The sequence below is a fragment of the Thermobia domestica genome, chromosome 6, assembly GCF_964235325.1.
Source record: "Thermobia domestica chromosome 6, izTheDome1.hap1.1, whole genome shotgun sequence".
NCBI classification, from domain to species: Eukaryota; Metazoa; Arthropoda; class Insecta; order Zygentoma; family Lepismatidae; genus Thermobia; species Thermobia domestica.
The window spans coordinates 18,259,768-18,285,965 of NC_137459.1; the positions used below are offsets into that span (position 1 = coordinate 18,259,768).

A 26,198-nucleotide genomic window follows, 5' to 3' on the forward strand; every position below is an offset into this window, starting at 1 on the left:
CCCCGCGAAATCTGACTTACTACAGTAAAGTATATGAAATATCTTGCATAATTTTCACATCTTCATGCAAAGCCCTCCCCGAAACAAAATCGTAAATACGCCACTGTCTTGAAGTAATATTATGTACAGTCATTAACTTGAATGCGATATTTGTTTTTACAAACGTTTCTCTTGATATGATTCAGCATATAAAAATATAAACCAAACTTAAACCCTAACAGAACGTAAAAATAAGTCAAATTCCAGTGTGATGTTTAGGAGTTGACCTAGCGTTGTGAGAACAAATAAATAAAGAACTACTTAATACATACATATTGGATTATAGATCAAGGGAGGCAGAACAAACAGCGTTGAGTCAATGTAAGAGTCTTCAAGGGGTCACCCAGCTAAATGTGTGTCACATAGTCCATCATGGACTGCAATATCAAGTTTATTATAAAAAATATACCGATTCTATTTCCAGCATTAACTAACTTGAAATATACTACAAAATTACCATATAACTTGTGACAGAGAAACCATATACACTGAGTGCTCACTGAATTACGACCCCCCTCCCCCCTACACGCAAGAAAGTGTGGCCAGCAGCCGAGCTGATGACATGACCACCCCGACTGGTAGTATTGCAGAGAAAGAACACACTAGAGGCTACATATTGGCAGAAGCATACTGTTATAATAGGAGATGGGCAGAATTTATCCGCATTTCAATACGGCGTGATTGCGGGTACCAGAGCAACAAGTGCGTCAATAACCCAGACAGCAATACTTGTCGGATGCGCCCGTTCCTGTGTAGTGAAGGTGTACAAGGAGGGGAAGAAATGGAGATGGAACTTCAGGGGCGTAGGTAAGAGGTGTCCGAGAATTACGTGACCAATACAATGGTGGATGCACAACACCATATTCCACGCAACTATGCGTTGTACACTGGCACGCATGAAGTTCCACAGCAGATGACCCAGACGTCACCCACTCTTTACGACTTGTCACCACCGACTTTGTCGCGCTTGTGTACAGGAACACGCTAATTGGTCCGTGGATGATTGGAAAAGGGTGTGTTGGTCCGATAAATCACGGTTTTTAATACTCCTCTCGGATGTACGCATGTGTGGCGCCAACAGCACGAACCTATGGACCCCTCGAACATGTTGCGTAGTGTACAAGTAGTTGAGAAAGGCTGTATGGTTTGGGGATGCTTCTGTTGGCATGGACCGGGACCGTTGGTGTGCATGTACTACAGTGAGATATCCGTTGTGTACCTGCAACTGTTAGAGAATCACGTACACCCTACAATGCAACTCTTCTACCCACACTAAGACGGCATTTTCCAGGACGACAATGCACGGCACAAACTAGAATATACAGACCGCAAACTCAGTGAAAAACTGGAAACTTGGCGACAGTAGCGCCTCGAACACACAACAACGGAATTAACTAGTCGATCTGAAGTCACCTACGTGGAAATATCGAAAGTAACCACAGAGTAGATTATTTTTCTTCTTATTTTTTTTCCATTTTGTTATACAATCGTAATATCGGATAGTAGTATTTAAATTATTTAAAGGATAAACGGTTTAATTTCACTGTTATATCTGATAACTGGAGGGAATAATCGATTGTATGTCACATTAAATAAACGTGATACAGGATGAAATCAGTTATCTCCTCTATTTAGCATGTAAATCTATCAGTGGTGTTCTGTGGTATAAACACTGCTTTCAAAGTGAACTGTTTTAAAAGGAAGAAAATTTTATCAATATAAAAAAAAGTTGCAAAGGAACGTCCAGTCCAGAGACGGTACAAGAAAAAATGAACATTAGCTTATCTGATCTTTCTGCACTACATCTAACACTGAGATGCGAAGCAGACGAAAACAGTCCGCCGGTTACTATGATAACCCATGACGTCACGTTCCAAGACCGACGGCAGCGCCATCCACGCACGACGACACTGATCCGACCCATAAAGAGCGTTGATTGGTTCTTTCGCTGTGCAGATGATGCAAACTGATTTCAATAGCGCATATAGGAAGTTGTTCGTCTGTATGTATCATAGTCTGTGATGCACGGTGCCACAAAGCCAGGACTGTACTTGCTTGGCTTACGGAGCATTCAACGGAGCTGCAGCATATGAATTGATCCCCTAACTCACCTGATCTTAATCCTATAGAACATTTATGGGGTGTTGTTGAACGAGCTCTTCGCACCATGACACCTGTACCGACATCTCTGGGCTTATTGTGGGATGCCATCAGGAATATATAGTGTCAGATCCCCGTGGAAACATATCGGCAACTACCAGAATCCACGCCAAACTGTGTCCAGGCCGTTCTCTGAGCAAAAGGTGGACCAACAAAGTATTAGGTACGTCGTCGCAATTCAGTGAGGACTCAGTGTATAAAAAAAATTATGTTTAGCTATCTTTCATGTGAAACTCTTCTCTCATACGTAGATATTTTTTTTTTAAGTTTAACGTTCCACGATTATTGCACCGAGGCTAAGGAAGAAGATGGTGATGAGATGAATGATAATGACAGAATGAAGAAAGTGGAAGGAAATGGGAGAACCTTGAGAAAACCCACGACACGGTGTATGTCTACCAGAAAGCCCATTTAGCGGGGATAGATTAAATTGTACCACATAGAGGTATATATTCGTCCTCCTTCGATTTTTTTTCAGTTTTATGTTAAAAATATTCTAACGTTATGTACGTGTATAAGAAGAGTTTCCAAAAATGAATCTCTCCTGACAATAACGCTCAAATGAAGGAACGAAACGTGAGTCACAGCAAAGTTCAAAATAATATTTGATTCAGAAAATATCCCGCACTGAACCTATAAATTATCTACATTGTAAAGAAGAGTTTTCTAATGTTTGGCTGCAGTATCTACTACTAATATTACAAATATTTAATATCACTATTACTTTATAAACATTAGTCAGACATGCTGTTACAATTGTAAAACTGACATGAAACGCAATTGACACATGAAATACGAAAAATGAAAGAAATACACTTATTATTGTGATAATGTATAACAGTTCTGAAAATTATACCACACGTCTTATGGTATACAAATATCAAATGCAAGTAAGTACAATATTACATGACACAAGTTTGGTGGAAACACCGATTTCATGAATGTGTGCAAATTCTCCGTATCTTGAATATCGAGGTAGCAAATATGACGGCTTAAAAGAAATGCGAAAAGAACATTTACAGTCTTTCGTTTTATTACTGTATAGAACGATAAACTCAAAACTTTCGGTTTATATAAATACGACTGGTCCTTTAAGAAATAATTTACACAGCTGCCTCAGTGTGCTTATGCATGAAAATCACGAAATATATCACAAACAATGCCAACAATCATTGCACGCTCTCAAAAAGAAAAATAGTACAAAAATTGGCATATTGCCGTCAATGACATGAGAATTCATTTCAAAAGCATTTAGCACCAGTGTTACTTTGTTCTCGTGCACATACAGTAAATTAAATGACATTAAAGAGTACGTAGTCGATATGTATGCAGCATGTTTGGCATTTTCTGAAGAGAAAATACAAATAGTTCATGATCGTACAAATAAACGATCTTTAAGGTGCCTCGTTAGCAAGTTTTGCTTTAAGCTATACAATAAGCAACAGGAAATTACGTCATGTAAACAATAATTGTGTTGAGACATGTCTTTCTAGGAACTAAAGAGGACGCAAAATCGTGAAGACAAACTTATATCCAAATCCTTCTCTTTATTTCTTAATTCTCAAAATTCTCTTTTATTTTCAAGACTGTAGTTCTCAATCCCGTTAACGAAGAAAACGGTAGGTTTAAAAATAAGAGAATTGAGTGAAGTACGAAATAAGAAGTGTATTGCATGTGGATGTCAAAAATGTATACAAGCCTATGTTATTGGTATAGTTTTGAAAATCTGTATACAGAAAATGAAATCTTTCAGTTTAACGTCCCACAATTATGCCTGTTACGCTAAGGAAGACGATAATTAAAACAAGCGAATGATGATGGAAGAATTGGTGGAATGAGAAAGCAGGAGGAAACGGGAGTACCACGAGAAAACTCACAGACACGATATTGTCCACCACAAACTTACTTGGCCGGGAATCGAACAAGGGACCAGATGCACCAGAGGTAAGCACTATACCACTGAGCCACCGAGTCCCCGAAATCTCCATACAATGCACTTATTTTTCCTACTTCAATTTCTTCTTACATTTACTTCTAACCCCCATTGTTTTCCCCGCGAACAACGTTGACTATAATATTCAACAACCGACAACGCAGAGAATTTTGAGATTAAGTTCGTGTTTATAAATAACTTTTTGGTACAGTTAACTTTTTTTTCTGAGAAATTATAATGATACTTTTTCAAAACCGAATTAACTTTTCTAAGTATATATATGAAACATTTTAGAAAAGAAACATTTTAGAAAAGATTCATATATATATATATATGAAACATTATATATATATATATATATATATATATATATATATATATATATATATATATATATATATAAAATACACTTAAATATGTTTACATTCACTGGTATTAAATTCTATTTCAACCTCCAGAAAGTGCCAAACATTGGTGTCTGTTACAATCCAAATATAAATATACATTATGAAAGATATACATTTTTGAATCATATTATTAGGAAAAAAATATATAGTCCGTAGCAAAAATAAATTATTTTCATAACCTTACAATATTATTTCTCAAAAACACTTGTATTTAAAAAGTTTCGTGCACTGTAATCGAACAATTTAAAATCCATTTCGTAGATATTATAAAGCTGGAGAATTGTATTACGCGGTAATGTCCCATAGTATTTGTGTAAATTGTTCGACGTGGCCGAGCGTTTGTTCGTGCGAGGAAACTCAATATGAGGTTCACCGATCAAATTTAATATAAATTTCGCATCGTTATATAAAGTTTCAAATTTCCCTATGATATCATAACTAATATAACACGGATGACAAAGTTCATGAACTGGTTCCCAATGTTCATTGTACACTATGTTCTTTGGATCGGTCAAATATTCTGCAAACTCTGCGAATGTTACATCGTTGCCTCGCTGGAGAGATTCATTCGACGGATTGTTTCTGTAGTGTTTGATAATGTGGCGTCCAAATCGCATCTGAAAATATTTTGAACTGTAATAATGCTGCTCTAACTTGTTCCGATACGCAGAAAGTAGTCTTTCGAAAGGATGTCTCACAAATATAAACTTCTTGAACGTCTGGAGGAAAGTATTAATTTCCTGAATCGTGTAATTACTTAATCTGCTGAGTGCTCCTTCTCGGTGAGCAGCGTTGGCGGGAATAGCCAAAACATTGGTGGTGTTCTCCTTCCCCGTCAGGATCATGAAGATTCTCTTCCAATTCGTACAAGCAACCTGGAAAAGCAAAGTTTTTCAGATCATCAATCGCCCAAAACATAATACATAGATAGTAAGTCATGAAGAGAAACATATCATCAATGGAAACATCTGTAAAAGTGCAACTTACGAGATTAATATAGCGTTGGAACATCTTTTGCGCTTAGAACAGCTCTGACGTGACCTGGAATGCAGTCATAGAGGTCATGAATGGTAGTAACTCGAGTATTACAAAGTTTATTATAAAAAGTCTTGAAACAAAAAGCATGACTTGTGAAATTGCGCGTGCCAAGTTTAATGGTAGCATTTCGTACTTTCACAGCAGACCTAAAATTGTATGCTTATTATTATTATTATTATTATTATTATTATTATTATTATTATTTCATTTATTTTTTAAATAATGGAAAGTGTTAAATTTTGATCCAGATTCGCAATATTTCTTTCGACCTTAATATAATATTAATCATATCACTTTGACGGTAGAACTTAGGGAAGGGAGTGGGGAGATATATAAAAATAAATAAAACTTAATAACTCTTGAACCACCCGATCAAATTCTCAACATAGATGAAATAGATGAAGTTCAGACCTAAGATCGGTTTTGTCATATCACTTTCACGGTGCAACTTAGGAGAGGCGGAGAAACACTTAAAAATGATCGAAAATGACCGATATTACTGTCGAATTTACAATTTTCAAGGTCGCTGAGGTGAACAATGACACTTCCGACGCTGTGCCCCGCAATATGAAGGAGGAGAGGCGAATACATAAAAATCATTGGAAATAGCCGATATTAGTGCTGAATACATAGTTTCTGGGGTCGTCGTGATGAACAGTGACACTTCCGATGCCGTTTAAATCAAAATTCAGCCACGCAACATGGGGGAGAAGAGGGGAGAGAAATAAAAAATCATCGAAAATGACCCATATTAGAGAGTGCATTGGTAATAGTAAAAAGTGACTAATTAACGGAACATATTACGATTTTTTTTCTTAATTTAACCCAGCGAAGCGGGTAATTGATGCTAGTCCTTTATACGCGACTAGTCTTGTCACATTTTTGACATTTTTAAGTGAAAAATGGACATTTTCTACAAAATCGTTTGAAAGAACAGTTTCGTACTTACTTCAGAACATTTCCGAATTTGGATTTTTTAAAAAAAATCTATTAAATTATCCTTCCGAATTGAGTGGTTTCTTCTGGTTCGTTGAGAGATTTGAAAATTTCACCATTTTATAGATCATTCAGGGTATAGATACCATCGTGATAGAATTCCCTTTCCAGAATATTGATGGACAAGTGATATAGTGTATAGAGGCTGATTTTTTTCCAAACATTTTCAGTGTCATTTTGAGGCAAGAAAGGTATTTACAAAAAGAAAAGTCACTGAATTTTTACACACATTCAAAATTATTCATTACATTCTATTGAAATACCTTGACTTCTTATATTTTGTTACCATCATCTGTTTGGCATATTCGTGTTCATAAGTTATATTTTCACTTCAAGACTACGTGAAATACAAACCGAGTTAATAGCATATTACGAATTTAACGACCGCACTCTGTATATAGGTAGAACATATGAATTCCAACATTGGCATATGAAAAACAAAATATAACTTGTGCTTTCGTGTTTAGTTTGAGTAATTACACTTGTACGAATACTTAACAAGATCAATTTGTTAACTTCTTCGATCTTCTATATTAAATTTCTTGAAAAATGAAAAGTTGGAGAACGTGCAACTGCTATAAAATTAAAAGTGATATATTTACTTAAGAGTCTTCATCCCGGCGAAATTAAAATACCGCTAATTTTACAGTAATTATGTGATATCTTCAAGTAGATAAAAGATAATCGAAATGTGGAACAAGAGCGCCCTAGACGATATTATTTTACATAAGAAACCGTTATCACGACTCACTTATCTGCTTTCGATTTCGAGCCATTTTGAAAATCGGCATTTATTTTCGCGTTTCTAAACAGCTGAAAACGGAAAGCCACTTAGGTGACTTGTGATAACGGTGCCTCACGCAAAATAATATTGTCTAGGGCGCTCTTCTTCCATATTTCAGTTATCTTTTATCTATTTGAAGATATCACATAATTACTGTAAAATTAGCGGTATTTGAATTTCGCCGGGATGAAGACTCTTAAGCATTCCACAAAGATGCAATGTAGACTAAGGGAAACAGCTGATAATTGAAAACGAATGGTTGTGAGTGAGTTGTCGGAATGATAATGTGGGAGGAAAACCCGTTGATTATCCAGGTACACGATGTTGTCTACAACAAAGTCAGGACCTAGCATCGAACCAGGGCTCCACACACACTAGAGAGCACTTTACCACTGAGCCATCCTGTCCTACGTACAGCTGCTAAGTTCCTTATTACACTGAGAATTGAACTGAACCCCCCGTTGTGTCCAGAATGCGATAGTCAATGGTGCCTGAGTTTTGTTCTCAAAACAATCAGTGGATCATAAGGAGCATCAGAATATCTATATTATACGGTAGGAACAAAAGAATCACAAGCGCCTTGAGGAAAAAATTACTTACTAGAAATTAAGTAGAAACACTGTAACACATGCGTAAATAATTGTTTTGCTATTCGCGCGGAAACGAGAAAGGCCTCGAATGCAAACTGTATTTTCTCCGGCACAGTGTACCTCAAGAATTACATCAAGGTCCAGTCTCAGCACTTTCGAACCGGGAATATATCTTTCCCAAATCTCATCCACAAACAGCTCTAAACAGTCAAGTGATAAAGAAAGCATCACTACTATGAATAAGAAGCAGCTAAGCTTCGTTAAAAGCTGGTACGAATTACCACCCTCACCTTATACACATTTTTTTTTTTTTTTTAATTTTGACTTAAATGAAACAAAATACTAGTAAGGACATTGAGTCTGTCAATAAAGACACAGTAAATAAATAAACATTACATCTTCACATACATGATACAAAATTCTTAGAAGTATGTCTTATATTGATTACCTTTGGGACGTAACAGTAAAGTAGATTATGTTTCTCATCAACAAGAATATGATCGAATACTTTCTTATCACTCCAATCGACCACCGTTGGTTTCCTCTTTGGAGCATGAAGCTTACACATTCTCTGGAGATGCAACTTGCGATCAGCATAAACGTTGTACGGAGATAAAACACTTTCCGTGATATTTACAAAATACTTTTGAAAGACGTGAAATGATGGAGTAACACCTGCAACAGACGAGAAGAAAATGCTATGATTAAAAAATGGTTAAGCATTGACTAAAACAAAAGCTTTCTTCTTGGTTCTGTTCGTTAGCGACAACGAGGGATTCTTCACTTTTAGTTGTTTACCTTTGTCTGTTAATCTCTGTTAACTTCTATCTTTAAATACATCACTGCCATCATGAAATCTCCCTATATACTGTTTTTAGTTAAATATTTTTCTTAATATTCAACATTATACCGGATTCTACACATCTAAAAATAATTAAAAAAAAAAAAAAAAATCATTAATACAGCATTTCGGGATGAGTCAATTTCCTCTGTATTTCTACGTTAGTACGGCCAGAATACAAACTAAACTTCCTGAAGTACATATACATATATGCATTTTCACACAACGAATGCAAACACAAACTAAGTATTTATATCAAGCAGGCAAATAACTAACATATAAAAAGTCAAGAAGTGAATGACTGGACGGGGACTCGAACCCGGGACTTCCGGCATACCGTGCCGATGCGTTAACCACTACTCCACCCAGTCCGCTTCCCAGAACAGCCAAACACTCGTTCACTCCTGAAGTCGGTGCTCTCTACTTACGACCGCATGCCTTGTACCACAGCCTAGGTGTTCTCAATATATGGACACTGGATTGGCTAATCACAGCAGCTAGGCTATGGTACAAGCCATGTTGTCCGAGTGGAGAGCACCGACTGCACGAGTGAGAGGGTGTTTGGCTATTCTGGGTGGCGTAGTGGTTAACGCATCAGCAGGTATGCTGGAGATCTCGGATTCGAGTCACGGTCCAGTCAATCACTTTTTCAGTCTTTGCATGTTATTGAATTCGCATCTACAGAGGATTTGATGTGTAAAAATAAGTTTAAATCGGTTGTTGCCTCCTTTCATTAATCTATATTATGAAAGTGAAAGTGACTATGTTAATGACCCTTAATCTCTTGAACTGCCCGACCGATCTCGATCAAACTTTTGACATTGATGTAGTTCTGGCCTGGGAGTGTTTTCAGGGTTCATAGTGGTCTGGTCTCTTGTAAATAGTTGACAAGTGACCAAAACCACACGCAAAAGTGACCAAAATCTCATTATGCCCCTTTTTTTCCTTTGTCAATTTCATCATCACCTCTCTCCTTGTTGTTTTCTTTCATCTTTTCTTCTTCCTTTTGAGCTTCCTCCTTTCTTAGGTTTTCTAAGTATGCTTTGTAGTTACGGTAAGCAGACTTAGCAGATGTAACAAGCTTCTGAGTAAGTGGAACCAGTTCTGACCCCTTTTCCGAATTTCTTCATCCCAGACATTATATTTAACTTAGCATTGAGAGTTCTCAAAGTCATGAAATATTCAAATTCATCACCTACTCTTAAGAAGAACATAAAAGAAGCGTAACACAAGACGAACATGATGAACCACACAAAAACACACAACGTTGAGCGGAGCGTTAACTATTACGAGAGAAAACTAAAAGACTATCATGATAGAAGAAAGAATAGATACAGAAGAGGTCTCAACCCCATCTTGAGAGCTTAAGAATCCACCAACCATCCACTGTGCTTTAGAAAGAATAAAAGCTGAAATGAGAATAAAGCACATGTGGCAGCACGTACTGAAACTTTCAGAAGAGTAATGAGTAACAAGTTTCTACCTTTTTCCATTTATTTTTATATTTTTCTTAGAAAACTGCCAATACAAAACACATATCGCACGAAAAAGTCACTTTACCTAGCAAAGCAGTAACTTCTAGTGACTAATTTGAAAAAAAGTAACTTTTAGTTAAAAAAGTGACTCGCTATGAGCCCTGTGTTTTTAGCTATTCACTTTGGCGGTATAACTTAGGGATAGGGGAGGACGGGGAATTATAAAAATAATAAAACTTAACTCTTAAGCCAAACGACCTATCAAACTTTCAACATAGATAAAGTTTAGGTCTGGGATGTTCTTTATCATTTCACTTTCACGGACCAACGTAGGGGGGGGGGAGGAGGGATGAGATATACTAAAATCAATATCCGAAAGATCTCTATCAAACTTTCAACATAGATAAGGTTCAGGCCTGGGGTGTTTTTGTAGTTTCACTTTCAGGTGTAACGTAGGGGTTGGGGGAGGGGGAGATATATGCTTATAAAAGTAACGGTCTTTATGACTTCGTCACGCTTAAACCACCAGACCGACCTTAACCAAATTTTCAACAAAGATGAAGTTCGGACCTGGGGTGGTTTTCTTCATATCACTTTTACGGTAGAACTTAGGGGAGAGATCTATAAAAATAAACATAACTTAATAACTCTTCAACCAAACGATCAATCTCGATCTAATTTTTAATATACATGAGGTTCGGGCTTGGAAAATTTATATATTTTTACTTTGACGGTAGAACCTAGGGGACTGAAGGGGAGGGGGAGATTTATTTATAAAGTAAATAAAACTCAACCCTTGAACCATCCAATTATCCTGATCAAATTTTCAACATAGATGACGTTTAGACCTGGGGTATTTTTGTCATTTAACTGACGGTGCAACGTAGGGGAGGGGGAGATATATGTAAAAAAAATAAAAATGAAAGTGACTGTCTGTGACTTCATCACTCTTGAACCACCTGACCAATCTCCATCAAATTTACAACCTAGATGGAGTTTAAACCTGAAATGGTTTTGTCATATCACTTTGACGGTGGAACTTAAAGGCGGGAAGGGGAGAGACATTTAAAAATGACCGATGTTAGTGTCGAATCTCTAGTTTTCGAGGTCGCAAAAATGACAAATGACACTTGTGATGCCGTTTAAATCCAAATTCAGCCTCGCAACTTGGGGGGAGGGGAGATAGATAAAAATGATCGAAATTACCAATATCAGTGTCGAATTCACAGTTTTCAGGGTCGCTGAGATCAACAATGACATCTCCGATGCCGTGCTCCGCAGCATGGGAAGGTGAGGGGATATATACAACTCATCGAAAATGACCGATATCAAAGAGCGCTTTAGTAATAGTAAAAAGTGACTAACGGAACATATTACTAATTTTTAATTTAACCCAGTAAAGCAGGTAATTAACGCTAGTAAATAAATAAATAACATTATTATGAAATGTTACATAGCTTCTTAATGAAAAGCTTCAAGAACCACGTTGCCGACCACCAACTTACCAACTCAATTACTAGTAACTCAACCTGAATAACACAACACATGGACTAAAGTTCCACTTCTAACGTCACAAACTCAGTACATATTCAGCAAAGAGGCTAGGGTATTCAAAGAGTCGGGAGGCAGTCCGTTGTTGAATAGGAACGTATTAAAGTGCACCACAGAGAACACACAGATGTGAGTGCTTTTACTTTACGAACTCAAAGTGGGAGATTCTGCACAGCAAGCAGGAAATAAATAAATAAACACCAAAAAATGCAAGTGCTGCGTCAAGGCTTTAAACCTCAGCCTTTAATTAAACTAGGAAGATAATTTTGGTATCAATGTATTTCTGAAGGATGAAGCTTGCCGTCGATATGCATTTTACATATGTCAAGGATACCACAGCGGAGAGAAGTGAGGGTAAATTTCGTATTTTCTTCTCTTTTTTCATCAGGTTTCTTTGGAGGGCATTCCCCCTCTTGGTGGTATAGTCATAAAGATTGGTATGTGAAACAATGAAGTAATCCACTACACGCTACTACGCTGCAAAAGTACTTGTTGCTTATATGGGGGAGGGGCAAAACTGGCCATTTTTTTGAGTGTCAGTTTTTTAACGTAAGTTTCATTTATTTTCAAGACGGTTCCATATAAGACAAGATTTCTTTTCATTGAACTGGTCTGGAAGCATAATGCTTGTTCCTGTATGTTCAACGGACAATAATGAATATAATGTGGTACTATGGTAGGGTGGGGGTGGAGGTGAGAACCGACAACGTGAAGGTCTGCAACAGCCGTTCGAAAATAAAATATAGGGAGTTTTAATAGGGATTTTGCTCTGAATTTTTATATCTCGCTTTGTATTGCAGCAATGGCTACTACCAGTTTTTAAATATTATTGTTACAAGTGCATTGCCTACACATCAACTTCATTTTGTCAGCGTAGAGTGACTGTAAAAGTTCCCAGGGCGCTCCAAATTCCATTTTTTTCTCCATATTTTAAAGGATTTTTGTTTCTTGCTCATCTTCTTCTACGAATAGGGCGGGAATTCCACAAGTAAATACTTCGTTGGAATCAGTGTTCCGTAAACTTTCCAACGACGTATCAATCATTACCCTGTGATAATTACGGGGAGTCACCAGGGTCCTCAACGTGAGAGTCTATGATTTCGTTCAAATTCCTGCCCGGTGTATAAAGATTAACAATGCATTTGGGCCATGAATGGCACTACTCGCATCTGATTTCTCAAATTTCGTTCCGGTGACACATTATTACAAAATGAGCCTCATGTGTATTAATCAATATCATGTTCGGATGAGATAGTCAAGAACACCGTGGACGGAGACCTTCGGAAAAGTGTTCGTAGTATTGGAGCCGAGCTAGGCATACAAGTACCACTGTCGTTAGGCAGCTGTGTAAAATCGGTCAGGTGAAAAAGTTGAACTCATGTTACAAGTTGACTTCAGCGTAACGAATAAGAGGAACCTGCATCAGAATGTCACTTAGCAATTGTAAATGGCACCAATTTAAAAAAAAAGACAGTCATGGTAAACCCCACGAGTCTACACTATTTATTTTTAAATGCTTCTAGACTTGAAAACCAGATTCTGTTTTAGCATATCTAAGATGTTCTTGACACGCACCATTATCTTTCTTTCCGTTATGTTAGTAACCCTCCAGGCAGTTACATTTTATCTCGTAGACACCCGATTTTTCATTGGGGAATAATATCTCTTAAATTGAGTAATATAAGTAAGGGGATATGAGCTCATACAACAATAGGCAAAATAAAGGATTCTCAGTTAAAAATTAGCTAATTTTAAGTATTTATAGAATCCAATGCGTTGGCAATGTACATGATCTACGACCTGTATAACGCCATCATCAAATGGCACAACTGATGTGATGGTGTTATAAAGGAAAGTACTCTATGTTGCCAATTCATGGATCTTCTGACTCTTCAAGCAAGTTTGCAGGTAACATAATCAATTTTATTCTCACCTATCTGCTTCTGTACAACTATTTCAAAACAAATAAAGTCGACATTTTCTTTATTAAAATTTAACATCCTAAGATAATGCTCCAAGGCTAACGAACATTATCAACATATGTTCAGTATAAGCGCAATAGTAGAATGAAGAGTATGGAAGGAAATGAGAGAACATCGTGAAAACCTACGTGATACACTGTTTGTCCACCACTTGGTGATTGACAATGGTGATAAAATATTTATGATAATGACATGGTAAACAGTTACTTATTCTACAATATGAAGTACCACATTACTACAGACCCAAATCATTATTATTATTATTATTATCCTCATTCAAAATAGACCTTCTTTATAAACAGAGTGCTCTTCTTTCGTGTACTCAAATAAGAACAGCGTTTCTGACTACCTAGGTACTCATTACCTGTATTTTACCTAGGTAATATTTTCAAAATATCGCACACCTGGTGGAAGACTGTTACAAGTCAAAAATACATATTTGTGGGAACATGACTTTTAAAGTTTGTTATTCTATCAAAATCGCTTCCTGGAATACTGGTATTTCTGCCGTCTAGGAGTTAATTTGTTTAGTTACGTTTATGCGAAAATACCACCAGATAGAGCTTGCTCCTCTCTCTCTATTCTCTTTTGAGCGATGATAACTCAAAATTTCCATTTTTTGAGTTGTAACATTCTTCCACCGGGTGTGCGACATGTAACCTGGTCATAATTTCTATTTCAACTTTTCCTATAGATTACCTTAAAAATACTTATCTAATACTTTAAATCTGTTACAACCAGGGGTAAAAGTGAGAGGGAACAAGAGGGGGCGTCATTCCTCCACTTCCAAAAATATCTATCGCGTCCCTCGTCTTCCTAAAAATTACAATGAGCAAAGATAGGCAAGGGGGACGGGGTGACATCATACGTCACCCTACCTTTTCAGATCCACTTTTACCCCCGGTTATAATAGAGGATAACAAAATAGATCATTGTCCTATTCGAAGTACACTGGGATTTGCCCATCTTTGTAGACAAGACAGTAAGTAAAACGACGTGGAAATGTACGAAATCAAGTGGTGACAACACTTTCAACATATTCATCATCAACTTGATACGGATAATTCTCATATGATAAATGGAAATAATAACCAATATTGAGTTCCGGCAATTCCTCTACAGCTGCGGATTCACTGGTATGGAAAGTGTAAAAAATATGAACGACTGAACAGAAAATAGAACCCAGGTCTCCATCTAACCGTGCCGATGCATTAACTACTATGCTACTCAGGCCACTCCCTGAACAGCCATATTCTATCTCTTTTGAAGTCGGTGCCCAGCCACTTGAAGCACATGGATTGTACCACAAGTTCTGTTGTGTTTAGACAACCCAGTGTCTACACTCCGACTGCAAGAGTGAGAGAACGTATGGCTGTTCAGGGAACGAACTGAGCAACGTATTGGTTAACACATCGGCACGGCAAACTGCAGACCAGGTTCGATTCCTGATCCAGTCGTGCACTTTTACCACTCTTTATATCATTGATAATTCTTGTGTGTTATCATTGCAATGTCAGAAATATGCAATTCTTCTTTCTGATTCCATTCACAAGAGAACTCTGTTCAAGTTTGGAGTGTTTTAATTCCAACTGTAAGAGTTCTTAAGCCCTACTGTGCACAAAGTTTTTCTCATATAATACAGAAAGTCTTTTTTAAAAATAAATAAATTACATTATCTCGGTTGTCACGAAATAATCCGTAAGTGTAATTCTTGAATTTTCTTTACACTATAGAAAAAAATAAAAGTTTATCTCTAATCCTGTACAAAAAGCTAATTTCATAACAAGTAAGTATTATTTCAAAACAAATACTGATACAAGGAATTTTATAAAAAGGAAACCAATTTTGAAAAAAATAAATAAATAAATAAATAAATTAAATGAAATCTTTAAGTTGTACGTCCCACGGTTATGCCGGTGAGGCTAAAGGAGACGGTGATGATGAGAAATGAGAGAAATGGTGGAATGAACAAAGTGGGAGGAAACGGGAGAACCCCGAGAAAACCCACGCAGACAGTGTTCGTTCACCACAAAGTTCCCTTGGCGCGAAGTGGGATCGAGTCAAGAACCCTAAGCACTAAATAACTATTGAAAAAAAAAAATGAGCTGGACATTTAAAAATTGGCACACTCGCTAATCTCACCCACAGAACCAACTCTTTAGTAGCCCAAGCCCAATTTTAATCATATTAAAAGCTTGTAAAAATTAAATAATGGTATGAAAAAAAAAGAGAAAATTGACTTTTTCTTCAAAACTACGTTGTTGTTGTAACGTCTCCAATGTATATTAAAATTGAAAAATAAAATACCTGCCTCGGAAAAATATGTTCAGGTGACAAAATAAATATCAAGTGATATAATTATGTTAAAATAAAAAATAAAAACATTTTCTTTTAAAAAATAATAAATACAGATGTTTAATTAATGTTATTACAACAATTAAATCACATATTCATGTAGATAATGACGCACAGCGTACATACATGTGGAAGCTAAGTTGTAATGACCATTTGTGCATCGATAAGAAGATTATTAAAAAAGTACGATGACGAAATACAGTATACTATGAAACGAAAGTGATGTTATCAAAAATATTAATTTTAAAAAAAATGACCATATCTACTAAAATACCTAGTACTAATCAGTCTCCATGGGATCAAGCATTGTTCTAGTCACTTCTTCGTGTTGTGTTGTTCTGTGTGGGCATTTGTTACAAGTTTGGACAAAGCTTTACAAGCAACAAACATAACTGAATTGTTTACTAGACGGATACATAAGCTAAGAAGGCAACGTAAAATTTGTCAGTCGCAAAAGTTTTATATTTTAAAGTTGGTAAGCCATAAATAATCACGAAATGTTTGCAAACAGAAATAGTTTTGACACTGATTTATATTTAAACAAATTGGTGAGGAACAGATTTGAAGATAGCTTTCTAAGCATGAATCATACAGAAATGTAAACTAGATACTTAAAAAGAAGTAAATATAGTTTTCATTGAAAATCAGGTGGGAACACATAATCATAGTCTGTACTTATGATCCTAAATTTTGAACTGAGCTCGCCTATACTTAGCATACTTAGAATAGCTCGCCATACTTAGAATATTTAGAATAGCTCGCCTATACTTAGCATACTTAAAATAGCTCGCCTATACTTAGCATATTTAGAATAGCTCGCCTATACTTAGCATATTTAAAATAGCTCGCCTATACTTAGTATATTTAGAATAGCTCGCCTATACTTAGCATATTTAGAATATCTCGCCTTTGTGGCTATATACTTAGCATACGTACTTTTGGCACGGGAGACCCGGGTTCGATTTCCGAGTGAAAAAGCTCATGTGGTTTCCACATTAAGCTAGAGGTCCACGTTTCATATAGCCTCGACACCAAAAATGCACGTTAAAGTCCAAATGAACCAAAATTCTGAACTTAAGCTTATAGGCTGTAGAAGCACCGATTACATTTTTACACTTACAGTTTTATAAACCTACTCACCTGACTTATTCTCCATTTGCGATAAATTTGATGTGTAAAAAACAAGACTTAATATGCTCAGCGCGAGAAGTGCTACTAACACAAATTTTAGTTGGGAGTTTTTGGCCATTTCCTTAATTCCACTTATATTTCCATACTGCTACCTCTTTCTGGAATGTATGTATGGAGTTTTCATATTCTCTCCAACAACAACATAAGGAGATTTATTCTGTTGCCTCTTATTTTGAAACTGAAGTCCTCAAACTCCTTCCTGGTTTTTGGATTCATGGTAATGCCATTATCTGAAATAATAAGTTATGATTTTAATTAAAAAAAAAAAAAGAAAAAAGCAAGAACTATTTGGTCTAGGAATTAATTCGTGCGGTTTTACAAAAGATGGCGTAACTAGCTTATTGTCCCATAGTTTCGTTGATCCAAACATGCGTTGAAAACTACTGTCATTGAGCATCTTGTTTAGTATATGTCAGTTGCTTGAAGCGGAAACAACAACATTTTTTCTTCAACTGAAAATGGCGCATTTTGTGCCTGATAAAGTTTTTTTGCGGGGAGTTATTCTTCATTGCTTTAACATGAAGAAAAGTGCTACCGCAAGTCATCATATTTTAGTGGAAGTGTTTGGTGGCCATGCTCTAGCTGAGCAAACGTGTCAGAAGTGGTTTGCACGGTTTAAAGGTGGTGATTTCAGCTTGGAAGACCAAAAGCAATTTGGACAGCCAAAAAAATTTGAAGATGAAGAATTGAGAGCATTGCTTGATCAGGATTCGTGTCAAACGCAGGACGAACTTGCAGAAGCATTTGGAGTTGAGCAAACAACAGTTTCCAAACGTCTCAAAGCCATAGGAATGATTCAAAAGATGTCTTATTGGGTTTCACATGAATTGAAAAGAAAGACGTTGAAAGAAGAGAAACCGTTTGCGAATTGCTGCTTCAAAGACAGAAAAGGAAGGGATTTTTGCATCGAATTGTAACTCGTGATGAGAAGTGGATTCATTACGAGAATCCTAAACGAAAAAAGGCCTGGGTGAAGCAAGGTGAACCAGGTCCTTCACAACCGAAACGAAATATTCATTGTGCAAAGGTTATGCTGTATATATGGTGGGATTTGAAACGTGTGGTGTACTATGAACTTCTGAAACTTGGTGAAACTATTAATGGACACCGCTATCGACAACAATTAATGCGTTTGAAGCAAGCTCTGGCCTGAAAACGACCAGAATGGAATAACAGGCATAATAAACTTATTTATCAAGATGATAACGCTCGACCACATGTCGCAAAACCGGTCAAAACCTATTTGGAAAATGTCGAATGGAAAGTGTTACTCCACCCGCGATATTCACCAGACACTGCTCCGTCTGACTACTACTTGATCGATTGCATGAATAACGATTTGATTGGACAGCGGTTCACTTCTTCAGAAAATATCGAAAAATGGATCTTTGATTAGATTGCGTGAAAAGATGAGGAATTCTTTCGACACGGAATCCGTAAATTGCCTGAAAGATGGGAGAAAGTAGTGGCTAGCGATGGACAATATTTTTGTTATCGTATTCATTTACTTTGTTTTTGAAATAAAGCTTCAATTTTTATTAAAAACCGCACGAATTAATTCCTAGACCAAATATATACTACATATACAAACATAACATGAATAACGGCATAGGCAACAAACTTGTGAGTGGTAGTTAGTATCAATAGTAGTAGCATCGAATCCATAGTTTTCAATGCAGTTGAGATTAATGATTACAATCACGGTAGCGTTAATATCCAAGTTCAGCCTCATCGGCATGAGGGGGGGCGGGGGAGGGGATGTGTGAACATGTCAGCTGGATTGAGAATTTACAGAGGCAGAACCGAAGGCGTCGCTCGCACATCTCTAAATATTTGGATGTATGAGTATGAATGTATATTCCAGCAAAACTCTGGAACTTCTGGAGCAATTTTAACCAAACTTGGTAGACTCTCAATCTGGAAAAAATACTGTGAGAGTAAGACACCCCAAGGGATAGGAGTTTGGAGAAGTGACATGTAAAACGACTAATATTAGTGTGTAATCCATACATTTCTGGGTTGCTGAAATGAATAGTGACATTCCCAATGGCATTTAAGTCCAAGTTCAGCCCCATCGGAAAAGGTTGAGGGGGTAGAAAATAAAAATTTCAAAAATTACTGAATTTTTTCTCGAATTTGTAGTTTTCGTGGTCGGGAAAATGGCTGGCCCGTTTTCAAGACTTTTAAGGTAGTACCCCCTTCAAGCTGGGTTTGCTAATGATATCAATTTGGTTAAAGATGTATTTTGTGGAGGTAGGGTATTTCAATACGTATGCCAAAAGCAGAGTACCTTCTGTATTTTTATCAATACAGTTTCCTTGAAATAAATATTCTAAGGGAAATGGGATTCAAATATTTCCCATAAACCTATTCTTTCCGTGTTAAGGACGAGCATTTCAGCTAATATATATACACCGGGTGTTCAGAAAGTAACTATGCACTGCCATGTTGTGGTGTGTTAAGTGATGTCTTCACAACGTCTTCAAGAACATGCAGAAACGTGTGCAACTGTGCCTTCGAGTGCAAGGGGATCACTTGCAGCATCTATTATAACTTCCATGACATTAAAGTTTAGCTTCCAGTTAATTTCAGTTGTTTAAAGTGGTTTATGGAAAATAAAATACGACAAATTATGAACTGCTTAGTTACTTTCTGAACACCCTGTATAAATTAATGTGTATGTGCGTGAGTTACTAAAATCTATTGAGTGTATAAAACTATATCCGTTTTTCTGAGTGAACATTAAAAAAAAGTATTTGTACAATTCAAATACAACACAGAAAAACGACATGCATAAAATATAACTTTTCATTTAAAAATAATTATTGATAATGTAGAAACAAGGCAAAGTTGAATTGCCTACCTTTTTTTTACTACAAAAGGAAACGATCAGGTAATAGATTTCTTTAAATACATATGTCTTCTGCCGCCTTTCAACATTTAAGTTCTTTGGCGCAGTAAATGTTAACTCCATATTACGCTCTACTACTCCAGCGTGCCTCTTAACAGACTTGTAACGTAAAAGTAATAATAAAATCAGTAGTTGAGTTCATATTTATGTTTTCTCTTTTCAAAGTGTAAAGCAATTACAAGTAATCCATGAACTTCTTTCCCGTAGAAAATAAAGAATAGCCGGGTAGGCGAGTGACAGAAAAACTGAAATAGAAAAATGAAATGAAATCTTTCAGTTTTACGTCCCACAATTAATTATGCCTGTTAGGCTAAAGGAGACGGTGATGATGAGTAATGAATGAAATGGTGGAATGAAGAAAGTGGGAGAACGCCGAGGAAACCCACACACACGGTGTTTGTCCACCACAAGGTTCACTTGGCGGGGGCTGGGATCGAATCCGGGACCCCAAGTACCAGAGGTGAACGCTCTACCATTGAGCCACCGCGGTTCCAAAACTGAAATAGAGTAAGTAATCCCAAATGAAAGGTAAGGGGGAAAATAGGAGTCACAAAATTCCTTTTTCGAGAAAACGGCGTTTTAATGTTGAAAAACGCATTAAAAAAATAAGGTTAGTCAAATTTTTGCCCCTTTGTACATGGACATTTCTACATCTACGCATACATGACGTATACAGTCAAACAGTACCAAGATTAACCAACAAATAGGACAGAGCACCCGATAAAGCACACACACATGGACATTCCTGTTTTTTTCCCCCCTTACCCTTCAAATGCCTCGCAAGTACTGAGTGCTTCCTCTCTAAGTACTTTGTAGATAGTAGACTGCCATGTTTTTATGATTATTACCTTTTTCCTTTTAGTTTAACGTCCCACGATTATGCACCGAGGCTAAGGGAGATAGTGATGATAATGGTAGAATGAAAGAAGTTGGAAGAAACAGGATAACCCAGAAAAATGAATGCACGCACTGTGTCCACCAGAAAGCCCACTTGAGGCGATCTGGAATCCAACCAGGGCCCTCACACGCCAAAAATGAGCGCTCTATCACTAAGCCACCACGGCCATATTATTACCTTAATATTTATATATTTATTAGTTTGAAAGTTCGAACAAGAAAACATGGTATCTACTATGGTTTCTTTGCAAATATGTAATACTATGGTTATGAATCAAATATGTACTGCTACAGAAGAAAAGATCACTGCTTAAAGGTTATTTCGATCATTAAATGTCATCCACTACCTTCCTCAATGCTACTTAATGCACTACGAGCAAACAAGTATGATAGTGTACGTAACTCTTCCATTAATTCCGCTTTAGTTGATGATTCATTTAAATTGTAGAGAGTCAGCAGATACACAGTTTAAGCAACCTTCCATCCAACTTTGCAAACATAACACAGTTAATATGCAGATGTTAAAAAAAAAAAAAAAAAAAAAAAAAAATCAGTGCCTGAGACCGGGAAATGTCGGAAGAGAAAGAAAACTAAGAGGTGCAATTATGAACTTCTACTACAAAGGTTGCAAAAATTAAAAAAAGTAACAAACAAAAATTATAGCGACAAGAAAATATTACATTGGTATTTTACAAGGACAATAAAATATGCTAAATACAGTAAAAAGCATCACACCTAGAAGTTTCAATTTCGTAATTTCGTACGTATGCTGCCATCTAACGGTGCAATCTGTAACTTCCAGCGTTCTACAATCGTGCACCTCTGTTACAATAGTAGAAAATATAATATGCATAAAGCCAACGCCTAAAGATGTTAACGAATTCACTCATTTAACAAAGTTGCCTGAGATAATCGCTCTCGCTATTTATTGCAAAAAACAGAATTTAAAAATTATCTTTCGTTCAAGAGTTGTCGTGCGGAGTAACGGATGGACTAGCATTACAATGTTACAAAGCCCCCTAGCGTGATCCCAATAATTTGATGTTTAATTCTTTAATTTTTCCAATAAAATATTCAAAGCTACCATCTTGGAATATCACAATGTATCCTCTCTTTTAGAACTATCACTCCAATATTGATCTAGTAATAAATAAATAAATAAATACAGTACCGGATCTAGAAATTTCGGGCCCTCTCGCAAGAAAATTTGAAAGGGTCCTCTCTATAGTCAATACTTTTTAATAGTACATTTTAATGAAATATTCTTAAGTGTTCTATTTGCTATGCAATAGAGGTTCAAATACGTTTTACAAGAAATCCTTCCTCCTCAACTTCATTTCCGCCAATTTCCATATAAGATCTCTCTTTTCAATGGTCGAAGCCCTCTCATGGTTGATTACCAACATTCCCAAGTCTCTCATTCTCTCCTCGGAAAATAAATTAGAGATAAAGAGGGCCCCTTAGCAAAAAAGCTCGCCCCCTTGAGTGATGCACCAACCTATATGTACGTGCACCTACTACATGCAGTTAGAAATCTAAAGCAGCATGTCGAATGTCGTGTCGCGTCACGGTTTTTATTCAAAGACATTTACCGGACAGTGTGTATTAGAGAAAGAAAGAAGGGTAAAATAGAAGATAGGAAAGCGCGTGAAGATTGTTCGCCTCACCATTGGCTTCGGTAGGAGGAGGAAAAACCCGGAAACACATGGAGTCCAGGAAAACCCCCTTTATTGGTCATACACGTACTCAAGTATTTACATGGCAAAACCACACTAAGAAGGGGTGGTAAAAATCCATGTAAAAGCATCTTTACTGTCTGTATTGATTCCCTAACTAAAAAGTCAAGTGTGAGTTATACTATTGTGTTAAGTTGTCTGTAGTTTGGTGGACAAGCTTTGTTAGTGGGATTTTTTTTTTTTCATGCAAGTCGGTCGGCTTCTTCATCCTTAGACTGCGTCAATCTAAAATGAGACTAAGATACATATATATACGATTATGTAGTGATATGGTTGATATTAGTATCCTATTAGACTTGTCAATTTTGTAAATACTAGTGATATTTCAATAGCTTAAATAAGATGTATTAGTTATATTTGTGCCTAACAGGCCTCGTTATACCTTTTTTATTTACATATTTACATTTTCCTCTTATTATTATCAAAAGTGTTTTGACTTGATTTCTATTTTAGCGCATGAAGCGGTCGTTTATATTTGTAGTAGCTTTCTGGAATCGTGTAGCTACCGAGTTCACAAGGTGGTTGTCTATTGCTTTCACAGACTGATAGAAGTTCCTCACTAAATACTGTATGTGCTCTTCAATCACAGTCAATCCTAGATAGTGTTGTAAATAGAAAAAAAACCGTTCGTATTTTTTCAGAAATGTACGTTTTTTTTTAAAAAAAAACATTGCCTCTCGTTTTTTTTCTAAATTTCGTTTTTTTTCAAATAGTCATTTGTAATGCATCTTACGTCTATTTCAGTACTAAATATTTTTATGTAGGTATAATCACCATAAAATGCAACATAAATTAAACGCTAGATACTGATACGCTACAAATATTTTACAATTTACATGAATACCATACCTATTAACAATTCGGGTTTCAGCAGTTTTACTGAGAAATAAAAGTAGAAATGAAATTTTGTGTTTTCGTGAAAGCAGGCCTTTAATAACTACGAAAATAATGACACGAACAGTATAAAATTCAAATAACTTGTCTAATGGTAAAAACTAATACTAATTTGCCATAGTATTTTTCTAAATGTCATATATAAATAATTTGTCGACTAGATATATATATGATATGCAGAGCCGGCTCTACCATACTTGCAACACGTGCATCTGCGTGGAGCGGCAAGTTTGGATGGTCCGGCAAAAATCTGTCATAAATATATTATTTAAATTAAATATTTCTTGTTGGAAACAGACTTCATGATGATGGTAGTTACATTTACTAAGCTGACCTTCTATTTGAATACTACATTCATAAATTATGTTTAGATTGCATTAGTTTAAGGCCACATGGACAATGCTAAAGCAAATGGTCGAATACATCCGAGCACAAACTGCTTGATTGTTGCCAAATGCAAGAATTCAATTCTCGAATAGTAGTGAATATATGTTCCATTTAGCAAGTTATCACAGTTTTGATATGACAACTAGTCTTGTTTTTTCTCAGAAACAAGTTCCTTATCATTGAAGATAGAAACAACTTTTTTAAAAAAATGTTAACAAATATAGAAGAGAAATCAAGAAATAAAGATAAAAGAGCTAGTTGCACTGGAATTGCAAACTGATACATTGAGATTGAAGCTCGATAGTGAATTCTATAAAAAGGATTACCATCTTTCCTCTGCAGGTGTGTTTGCTTTATCTTTCACTAACATAATACCGGTAGATTAATATTTTAAAAAACAGACACAACGGGATTGCATTTTTAGTAAGTATTTAAGCCTTTCTGAGTGCGACTGCACTTACCCTCACCTTTGTTGCTCATGCTGGAGTAGCATAATTAAAATCATGACTTTTAAGATTTGTTCTTTCTAGAGAAAGAGGGAGGCGGCAAATTATGCTATTGCACGAGGCGACAAATTGACTAGGACCGGCCCTGATGATATGTATATAAAAGACATGAATATAGGATTACACAATTTGAAGTAATGCAGGGTGTTTCAAAATTAATATTAGGGTTTTGAAACTTTGTAGTATCTATTACAATTAACTTACAATCATAAATATTATATCAAATGAAAGAGCAACTCAAACAGTTTTGTACGCACGCATGTACATGCATTGTTTCTTCTGTCTGCCGTTAGAAAGAGCAAGCAGCAAAGATGTAGACTAAAGAGCAGAATGTTTTTTGTGTTTTAATAAGGACTGAATCTGTACAGTGCAACGGTCTGTGTGAAGAATATTAAGGAGACACTTGCAACTACGTCCTTATCGTTTGCAGTTGCTACAGGTCTAAAGCCTACAGACTACGGTTTACGTGCCAATTTCGCAAGTGAAATATTGCTGCATAACAATGAAGATTTTCTGGATCGTGTCGTCTTCAGTGATAAATCGACATTTCACCTAAGAGCTAATGTGCACTCATAATGTTTGTATCTGGCCGTCAGCAAATCCTCAGGAGATGGTACACTTGAAACGAGACTCCCCTAAATTGAATGTGTTTTGTACCATATGGCGGAAAGTTTATGGGCCTTTCTCGCCTATCGACTAGATGTGTGCCGTGTGACGAATGAATATCACATTGAACACTTGTAGCAAAGAGGTGCTCTTTTACTTGATGCATTGCTTTGAGGTGCTCTTTTACTTGATGCATTGCTTATAATTGTACGTAAAATGTAATAAGTACTACGAAGACTTAAAACCCCAAAATTCATTTTGAAACACCCTGCATTTCTCACCAACAGTGTTGGAACTCAGATGTAAAAAGGAGTGAAAATTTTCCTTATAAAGTTATTGTTTACAACAACGATATTATTATTAGTCGAGACTATAACTACAACAACAACACGAGTTAGTAGTCAAAAAAATGTAATCTAATGTATACTCGATGGCCCAGGTGGCCAAAGTGGCACACAGGGGTGCATCATTTGTTTAATCCGCTCCTGTGTGGACATTAATTAAGATATCGGGATATTATTCTTGCAAAATATGGTTGCACTATAGTTTATCATATTAATTTTTTTCTTCTGGTGTCGAATTTCCTTCTCAAATTTCACCGCAGTCAAAAATTCAAGAATTTTCTAATTTCGAATTTCCTTTACTTCTTTTTTCCCTGTAGCTTCCTTCAGGCCCGTAGCCAGCCCAATAATTTAGAGGGGGCCCGGTAGAAGTTAGGGGGGGCACACAATAATATTATACTTCATCACCATATTATAGTTCATTTGCAAGCCTACCGTGAAATTTTATGGGGGCCAGCCAAAATTTAGGGGGGGGGCCGGTCCACTCTTTCCCCCCGTGGATACGGGCCAGGCTTCCTTCCTTGTAGAAAGACCTCCTTAAGACTTGCCAGGTAGATACCTCGGATGGATACCTAACT

At 36.4% G+C, this 26,198-nt stretch overlaps 1 protein-coding gene across 1 annotated transcript in view; it reads right to left on the reverse strand.

The window, feature by feature from the left end:
• Positions 1–1,487: 1,487 nt before the first annotated feature.
• The window catches only part of LOC145687861 (carbohydrate sulfotransferase 11), a 68,827-nt gene continuing 44,116 nt past the window's right edge, over positions 1,488–26,198 (reverse strand). The window contains exons 2-4 of the mRNA XM_081761355.1: positions 17,292–17,572; positions 8,396–8,622; positions 1,488–5,414 (exon numbers count right to left, since the gene is read on the reverse strand). Coding sequence (XP_081617481.1) covers positions 4,728–5,414; positions 8,396–8,622; positions 17,292–17,400 — 1,023 coding nt within the window. The 5' untranslated portion in view covers positions 17,401–17,572 and the 3' untranslated portion in view covers positions 1,488–4,727. The remainder of the gene's footprint in view (positions 5,415–8,395; positions 8,623–17,291; positions 17,573–26,198) is intronic.